General features: G+C 40.8%; 1 protein-coding gene across 1 annotated transcript; it reads right to left on the reverse strand.

Moving 5' to 3' along the window:
- Window positions 1–3,092: 3,092 nt before the first annotated feature.
- Window positions 3,093–5,840, reverse strand: LOC108414030 (myeloid-associated differentiation marker-like protein 2). Its single transcript, XM_017686792.1, has 2 exons — window positions 5,758–5,840; window positions 3,093–4,169 (listed from the first exon to the last, which is right to left on the reverse strand). The coding sequence occupies exon 2, from the start codon at window positions 4,166–4,168 to the stop codon at window positions 3,302–3,304; it is 867 nt and encodes a 288-aa protein (XP_017542281.1). The 5' UTR covers window position 4,169; window positions 5,758–5,840; the 3' UTR covers window positions 3,093–3,301.
- Between the last annotated feature and the right edge of the window lie 3,733 nt (window positions 5,841–9,573).

Raw genomic sequence — 9,573 nt, forward strand, 5'->3', positions numbered from 1 at the left:
AATGGCAGGTTCTCCCATTCAGGATGGCCTGCAGCCCCCACTGTACCACCTGGGTACTTCATAAACAGACAAAACAGTGGGGAACCATGAGGACATGAGTTTATATAACAAAGTCAAGATCTGTGGCGGTTACAACATTATGTTCAGATAAACTCAAAGGCCTCAGGACACACAATTTACATATCTCACTGAGTCAACACTGCCCATCTGCTTTGACATCTGCTGCTCACTCGCAGAGCTGGACGTAGGAAACGACAGGTGAACCAGAAAGAGAAAGTCAGTGAATGAACTTTGAGTTGGCTTGACGGAACTAATAAGCCTCTAACACTTTAAAAGTTAAAGCTGGTTGTTTTGATGACTTAATAGGGTTTGTAGAGCAACAAGTGGTTGCTATGATGTTGCTACAATGTTGCTATGGTGTTCCAGGTCATTGTGGCATTGCTTGGACAGTGTTAAATGGTTGCTAAGGTGTTGGAGGCTATCCCAGCCTGCTACTTTATTAGAAACACCTAACATGTACTTCCACTAACTGGCCACTTTATTAGAAACATCTACAGGTGGTTGCTTAGGTGTTGTTTGGCCATTGCCCTGGCATACTGAATGGTTGCTGAAGTGCTGCTAAAATGACAGTGGCCTAGCAACACCACAGCAGCTACCCAGCTTACCACAGCAATGGCTTAGAAACACCTAAGAAACCGTCTGCAGCATTGTGAGATAAACTTACAGAGTCAGAAATTTTCACAGTGGTGGTGATAGGAACCAGACGTCCACCTCTGTCCACTATTTTCCATCATCAACATTCCTTAAAAACTCAGAAGACTTGTGTCAGGAGTCATGGTGACCCCTGGTTCCTATCACCACCACTGTAAAGATATCTGAACCATTTCATACCAAACCCTCTCTGAATGTTTCTGTTATCATGAATTGTGGGGAAGTTTTTGAAAAACCAGTTTAAGTATAATTCGCCTTTTTACCCAAAAAATGTGAGTGCGTGAGTGTGATAAATTGACCGGCCATTGACCGTTCAGGTTAAACTTTGCAGTGAGTTTTTGTTGAACAATGTAAAATAAGAGAGAAGAACTGCACAGGCTGTGATATAAATAAGCTTTTGAGCATTTATAAAAGCAGAGAAAAATGAATATGTTCCTGTAGTGGTTTAGAAAATGTTGGGCTGCCCTGGTTGTGTAGCTTTCATTTTTCAGTATTCAGTTATGAGCTATTCCTCACATACACTATACTTCCTACTGTATTTGCTGGCTTCACACGTGTATGAACTTGAGTGACATCCCATTCTTAATCCATAGGGTTTAATGTGATGTCGGCCCACCCTTTGCAGCTATAACAGCTTCAACTCTTCTGGGAAGGCTTTCCGCAAGGGTTAGGAGTGTTTATGGGAATTTTTGACCGTTCTTCCAGAAGCACATTTGTGAGGTCAGACACTGATGCTGGACGAGAAGGCCTGGCTCACAGTCTCCGCTCTAATTCATCCCAAAGGTGTTCTATAGGGTTGAGGTCAGGACTCTGTGCAGGCCAGTCAAGTTCTTCCACACCAAACTGGCTCATCCGCGTCTTTATGGACCTGCTTTGTGCACTGGTGGTCAGTCATGTTGGAGCAGGAAGGGGCCGTCCCCAAACTGTTCCCTCAAATTTGGGTGCTGAAGCTTTAAGAGCTCCTTTCACTGGAACTAAGGGGCCGAGCCCAAATCCTGAAAAACAACCCCACACCATGACCCCCCCCCCACCAAACTTTACACTCGGCACAATGCAGTCAGACAAGTACCGTCTCCTGGCAACCGTCAAACCCAGACTCATCCATCGGATTGCACAGGTGGCGTCCGATCACGGCACCACGCTGGAATTCACTGAGCTCCTGAGAGCGACCCATTCTTTCAGTAACGTCTGTAGAAGCAGTCTGCAGGCCTAGGGGCTCGGCTTTATATTAGAATTGCAAAGTCATCAGAACGTGTAATTTTGCTATCTCTCTGAGTAAACACTGCTCTGTTGACTGTCAGTGGCAGCAAAAGACAAAGGGTTCTTTTATTGTCAGAGTGTCAAGATAGAAGAACCCTTTTGGGAGCTATATAGAACCCTTTTAAATGGTGTTTCCATGTAGAACCATCACATTCTCCATCAGTTTGAAGAACCCTTTTCTGATGCAAAGAACCCTTTAATCATGCTAAGGGTTCTTTGAATACTCGTGGTTCTATATAGAACCATTTTCTTTGCTAAAGAACCTTTAAAGCAGCATCTCTTTTCAGAGTGCAGAGGCTATGATAACAACAAATTAGTAATAATTAGCAATAATAATAATAATAATAACAATAATAATAAAAGCTATACTCAAACGTGTTTGACATTTTCTTGGAAACAATGAACACACTGGGTAAAAGGATTTAAACTAATTGTTATTTAGTGATATTTAAGCAAGCAGAGTTTTAATATTTATTTATTATGTTTTATTATGTTTTGACAGTACGTAACAAAAGATCTAATCAGGAAAGCCGCCCTGTATTGAAAAGTACTTATAAACTATGTTTAATGTGTGGAGTGTGTGTAATGTGTGTGTAAAGTGTGTGTGAATTGTGTGTAGTGTGTGTGTGTACCGTGTGTGTGTGTGTGAAGTCTGTGTAAGGTGTGTGTGTGTGTGTGAAGTCTGCATAAGGTGTGTAAAGTGTGTTCAGTGTGTGTAAATTGTGTATACAGTGTGTGTAAAATGTATGTTCAGTGTGTGTACAGTGTGTGTAAAGTGTGTGTGTAGTCTGTGTAAGGTGTGTGTAAAGTTTGTGTAATTCCTATTCTATTCAATTCAATTTATTACAGAAAAAAAAGCAACAAAAAGAAAAAAATGACAAACTACAAACAGTGCAGTCAGTAAAATAGATAAAACTCGTTTTCAGTCGTGTGAAAAGTCTGATGACGGCCAGTCAAATGACATTTTTGAATTTGAAAAAAGTGAATAAACTCTCAACGGAGAACTAAAATATGACATTTTTTCTGCACTTTCTTTACACTCAACTTAACTTATTGGGAAAACAACAAACATAAAATGTAACTTTTATACAGGCCACAATTTATGGGGGGGGGGGGGGGGGTATATGGGGGACTATATACAGGACTATATGTAACCAGAGAAAATGATGGTGCTTTAGCGCTGACGTATATAATAACTTACAAGACTATACATAAAGACTTACACGGTTAGATAAAGTACTGTATAGGTTTCTACATATTATTCTAGATATATCTAGAGCCATACATCTGTGACTGAAACGCCATGCTCACTGTGTGGTGAGCGTACATTTCAAGACCGTTTGAAGCCGCAGATGCCCAGGCAGGTGAAGACGAGGTCGAGGATGAAGAGGAGCAAGTTGACGTAGGTCATAAAGGTGACGATGAACTGGATGCTCCAGATGCAGCTGTTTCCTGGACAGTCCTTGGGCTTCGGGTTGTCCCGGAAGCTGTAGATCGGCCAGAGGATGGCGGCGGAGGCGTACAGCAGCACCGAGATGACCAGGAAGATGATGACCAGCTTGTCAATGCTGAACGGCAGGCACTTCTTCAGCTTGGTCATGATGTTGGTGATGATGATGATGGGGATTATTGGAAATGGGATGGCATAGGCCACGATGCACCACTGCAGCGCCGGCTTCCCGACGTAGCCGATCAGAGAGACGAAAATAATGCAGCTGACGAAGGCCTCCAGGATCTTCAGGAAGCCCGGAAGCGCCGCAACGTAAGTGGCCGATCGAGTGGCATCCCGCTTGTCCCGGAAGGTTTCGATGCAGTAGAGCAAGGAGGAGATGACCGCCAGAATGGTCACCCCCCAACCCCAAATGAGCCTCCTGCGGGCGTAGAAGTTGCCATAAATGACGGCGCAGGAAAACGTGGTCAGAGAGGACATCATGGCCATGCCGGTGGTGAAGTCGTCCCAGTCCATGCACATGTACAGGATGAGCTTGTGGATGAGCAGCATTTCTATCACCGTGATGAAGAGGGTCAGGAGTGGACACAAGGCCCAAATCACCATGCAGTAGACCCAATAGGTGTGGTTCGGCTGACTCCAGATGGAGCTCACTATGAAGGTCAGCACACACATGATCACCTGCAGCATGTGCAGGGCGCCACGGGTACTGGTCAGCGCCGATGGGGTAAACTTTATCTTGTCCATTCTGAAAGAGGTCAGTAGAGGTCAGTAGTTTGGTAGAATAAGTAATAGTGTGCCTTAGTACTAACGGTCACAGTGGTAATTATATATGTAGTACTGCTAGTGGTAATAGTACTAGTAGTAGTAGTGGACGCAGTACCTTAGTACCACTTAATAGTACTAATAGCAGTACTAGTAACAAAAGTAGTAGTCATCATACCTTTGTAGGACTAGTAGTAGTATTACTATTAGCAGAAGTAGTAGTACCATATTAGGACTAGCAGTAGTAGTAGTAATTGTAGTGGCTCCAACTTATTAGTTCCAGTACTAGTAGTAGTACTGTAATAATACTAGTAGTTGTAGTCTATTAATAGTGGTAATTGGAAAAATAGTAGTAATAGTACTAGTAGCAGTAGTAGTAGTAACTTATTACCAGAAATAGTAACTTAATAGTAGTAGTAGTAGCAGTACTAGTAATAGAAGTAGTAGTCATCATACCTTTGTAGTACTAGTTGTAGTATCACTATTATCAGAAGTAGTACCACGTTTGTACTAGAAATAACTTAACAGCAGTAATAGCAGTACTGGTAATTGTACATTCATAGTACTATTAGCAGTACTTTTAGTAGTAGTAGTTGTAGTATTTTAATAATACTAGTAGTAGTCTACTGGTAACATGACTAGTGATAATGGTAATTGAATAAGTAGTACTGCCACTACTAATAGTACTAGTAGCAATAGTAGTAGTAGTAGTACCTTAGTACCTGTTAATAGTACTAGTAGCAGTACAAGTGATAGAAAAAGTAGTCATCATACATCTGTAGTACTAGTAGTAGTATTATATTAGCAGAAGTAGAAGTACCATAATAGGAGAAGGGCATCACTTTATTGGCACTAGTACAAGTAGTAGTACCTTAATAGTACTTGTGGTAGTAGTCAAAGTCAACTAGTAACAGGACTAGTAATAGTAGTAATTGTACTACTAGTAATACTAGAAGCAGTAGTAGTAGTACCTTAGTACTAGAAATTGTAACTTAACAGTAGTGGTAGTCATTGTACCTTCAGAGTACTAGTAGTAGTACTTTTAGTAGCAGTAGTTGTAGTACTTTAATAATACTAGTAGTAGTTTACTGGTAACATGACTAGTGATAGTGGTAATTGTACTACTAGTAGTACTAGAAGCAGTAGTAGTAGTACCGTAGTACTAGAAATAATAACTTAACAGTAGTAGTAGTCATTGTTCCTTCATAGTACTAGTAGTAGTACTAGTAGCATTACTCTTAGCAGAAATAGTCGTACCATAGTAGTAGAAATATGTAGCTTAATAGTACTACTAGCAACTGTAGTACTGCCAGCTTATTAGTACTAGTAGCAGGACTAGTAATAGCAGCAGTTGTGGAAATATCTTAGTAGTATTAGTAGTTATAATAGTAGCTGTAGCAGTACTATTATTAATAATAGTAATGCCAGATAATATATATAATTATATGCCCATGACTACAAGTAGATATGCTGATTAGAATCTGGAGAAGCCTGAGGACAGAATGAGTGTAGCTTGGAAGCAATTTAGTAGTTTAGATTAGTAATAAATCAAGTAATAAAACAGTAGTTACCTTGGGATCTGGGGGAGCTAGAGACCAAACGTGAGGGCGAGATGTGCAGCTGAAGATGCAGAACTTCTCCCTCCCAGTCTCTGCTTTACATAGCCTTATAGTTCCTCTTCTGCAGGAGCTACACCTTATGTGATAGTGTGACTGACTGACCGCATGTATGGAAATGTGCTGAGTAAATAGAGAAGGATCCATCCATCTCTTCAGGTCCAGTTTAAAGCTCCACTCTAAAAGTCAGCACCAAGGGACCCCCAGTGACCCCCAGTGAGGGTGGTTTGACTACAATGAGCTCAGTTACAGGGGAAGAAAACAATACTGCCGATATAATATGCATAATATGCATTTTTGGGTTAATAAAAAGCTCCACATTCCATTTACGATGGGTGTGGTGGGGGGTTAAAAGTAATATGTAAATTTTTTTGTAATATTGGAAAAAATTCTTCTCACTTTCCAGAAGCTGTCAATAACATTTATGCTCAGATGAAGTGGACCATCAAAATACGACCAATCAGGATAAAGAGACCTGCTTTATGTCCACAGCACATAGCGGGAAGCTGTGGCCCAGCCTTAATCTACCATTACAGGTTGGCAGAGTGAATGATAGTGTGGTGCCCTCAGCGTTCAAGACTCAAGCCACAAAAAGTGAACATTCTGATCTTCTTGGCCAGAAAACAGGGCTGGAAATAATTTATAGGAAAAAAATGCAATATTGGTTGGAAAACCTGCATAGCATGGAAAACTGCATAGCCCTCGTCAGCATTGAAGAACGTTGTTCCGTGTCTCATAGCAGAATTGCGGTAAACAGCGACAGTGAGGGACCCACGGCAGCATGCAGCCATGTAAATGTTGTCATGGTGATGTAGCATTACCAGCATGGCGTTCCTGCTCGTTTGCAGGGTGTCCCTTCATAAGTCTTCCGGCTGCTAGTGGCAGACTGTCCCCACAGTGCGAGTGGGATAGCTAGTAACGTAAACACTGCTGGGGCTGACTGAACTCCTGCGGGGGGAGGGAAGCCCCCAAAACCAACACAAGCCGGTGCAACACTCTGCTTTCCCTCTCCATCCTTAGGCGGCAAAGTCGTACAGCTATGATCATCCAGTGGCCATGTTTTCCAAAAAAAAATCAACATCAGACTTTTTTCCACCGTTACAGAATAAATGACCACCTCCTCGTTTCTCCACTTATTGTCCACTTCATCAGCTCCACTGACCGTATAGCTGCACTCTGTAGTTCTACAGTTACAGACTGTAGTCCATCTGTTTCTCTGATACTCTGTTACCCTGTTCTTCAGTGGTCAGGACCCCCATGGACCCTCACAGAGCAGGTACTATTTGGGTGGTGGATCATTCTCAGCACTGCAGTAACACTGACGTGGTGGTGGTGTGTTAGTGTGTGTTGCGCTGGTCTGAGTGGATCAGACACAGCAGTGCTGCTGGAGTTTTTAAACACTGTGTCCACTCACTGTCCACTCTGTTAGACACCTTGTCAGTTCACCTTGTGTTCCCCTCCCAGGAAATCTTTAGTAAAAGGTGAAAGATTAGTGTGTGAATGAAGAGAAACCCGAGCTATCTACTGGTAGTAGAAGTAATATTATTATTAGTAATAGTACTAGTATTAATAGAAGTAGAAATCCCCATCGTTAATACTACTGTTAGCACTATTAATGCACTTTTAGTAGTGCTACTAGTAATAGTAACAACAAGACTAGAAACCACAGTAGTAGTACTTAGAACGTTTGTGTGTTGCATGCAGTTACATATTTCCACCATAGAGGGCTCCAAATCTCCAACTCCTGCACAGTGTAGCCACTGAACTTTAACAGACTAATTGGTTGTGTCAGTATCATGACTTTGTTTGAAACAAATATAGCTAGCACCAGCCTTGAGGTGTTCTAGCCTATCTAGAATGCATGAATGTGTTGTTGGGGTAAGGCTACGCAACAAACAAGACTATACAAGATAAACATCACCTCTCTCACAACTCACTCTAAATGTAGGTATTGTGATATAAACCGAGTCTGTTCTACAGTTTCTCATTAGACTGAATGAATAACTGACTCTAAATGTAGGTATTGTGATATAAACCGAGTCCGTTCTACAGTTTCTCATTAGACTGAATGAATAACCGACTCTAAATGTAGGTATTGTGATATAAACCGAGTCTGTTCTACAGTTTCTCATTAGGCTGAATGAATAACCGGCTCTAAATGTAGGTATTGTGATATAAACCGAGTCTGTTCTACAGTTTCTCATTAGGCTGAATGAATAACTGACTCTAAATGTAGGTATTGTGATATAAACCGAGTCCGTTCTACAGTTTCTCATTAGGCTGAATGAATAACCGACTCTAAATGTAGGTATTGTGATATAAACCGAGTCTGTTCTACAGTTTCTCATTAGGCTGAATGAATAACTGACTCTAAATGTAGGTATTGTGATATAAACCGAGTCCGTTCTACAGTTTCTCATTAGGCTGAATGAATAACCGACTCTAAATGTAGGTATTGTGATATAAACCGAGTCCGTTCTACAGTTTCTCATTAGACTGAATGAATAACCGACTCTAAATGTAGGTATTGTGATATAAACCGAGTCCGTTCTACAGTTTCTCATTAGACTGAATGAATAACCGGCTCTAAATGTAGGTATTGTGATATAAACCGAGTCCGTTCTACAGTTTCTCATTAGACTGAATGAATAACTGGCTCTAAATGTAGGTATTGTGATATAAACCGAGTCCGTTCTACAGTTTCTCGTTAGACTGAATGAATAACCGACTCTAAATGTAGGTATTGTGATATAAACCGAGTCTGTTCTACAGTTTCTCATTAGGCTGAATGAATAACCGACTCTAAATGTAGGTATTGTGATATAAACCGAGTCCGTTCTACAGTTTCTCATTAGACTGAATGAATAACCGACTCTAAATGTAGGTATTGTGATATAAACCGAGTCTGTTCTACAGTTTCTCATTAGGCTGAATGAATAACCGACTCTAAATGTAGGTATTGTATTATAAACCGAGTCCGTTCTACAGTTTCTCATTAGACTGAATGAATAACCGGCTCTAAATGTAGGTATTGTGATATAAACCGAGTCCGTTCTACAGTTTCTCATTAGGCTGAATGAATAACCGACTCTAAATGTAGGTATTGTGATATAAACCGAGTCCGTTCTACAGTTTCTCATTAGGCTGAATGAATAACCGACTCTAAATGTAGGTATTGTGATATAAACCGAGTCCGTTCTACAGTTTCTCGTTAGGCTGAATGAATAACCGACTCTAAATGTAGGTATTGTGATATAATCCGAGTCCGTTCTACAGTTTCTCATTAGGCTGAATGAATTACCGACTCTAAATGTAGGTATTGTGATATAAACCGAGTCCGTTCTACAGTTTCTCATTAGACTGAATGAATAACCGACTCTAAATGTAGGTATTGTGATATAAACCGAGTCCGTTCTACAGTTTCTCATTAGGCTGAATGAATAACCGACTCTAAATGTAGGTATTGTGATATAAACCGAGTCCGTTCTACAGTTTCTCATTAGACTGAATGAATAACCGACTCTAAATGTAGGTATTGTGATATAAACCGAGTCCGTTCTACAGTTTCTCATTAGACTGAATGAATAACCGACTCTAAATGTAGGTATTGTGATATAAACCGAGTCCGTTCTACAGTTTCTCATTAGGCTGAATGAATAACCGACTCTAAATGTAGGTATTGTGATATAAACCGAGTCTGTTCTACAGTTTCTCATTAGACTGAATGAATAACCGACTCTAAATGTAGGTATTGTGATATAAACCGAGTCC

Source organism: Pygocentrus nattereri, chromosome 3, assembly GCF_015220715.1.
Source record: "Pygocentrus nattereri isolate fPygNat1 chromosome 3, fPygNat1.pri, whole genome shotgun sequence".
Classification (NCBI taxonomy): domain Eukaryota; kingdom Metazoa; phylum Chordata; class Actinopteri; order Characiformes; family Serrasalmidae; genus Pygocentrus; species Pygocentrus nattereri.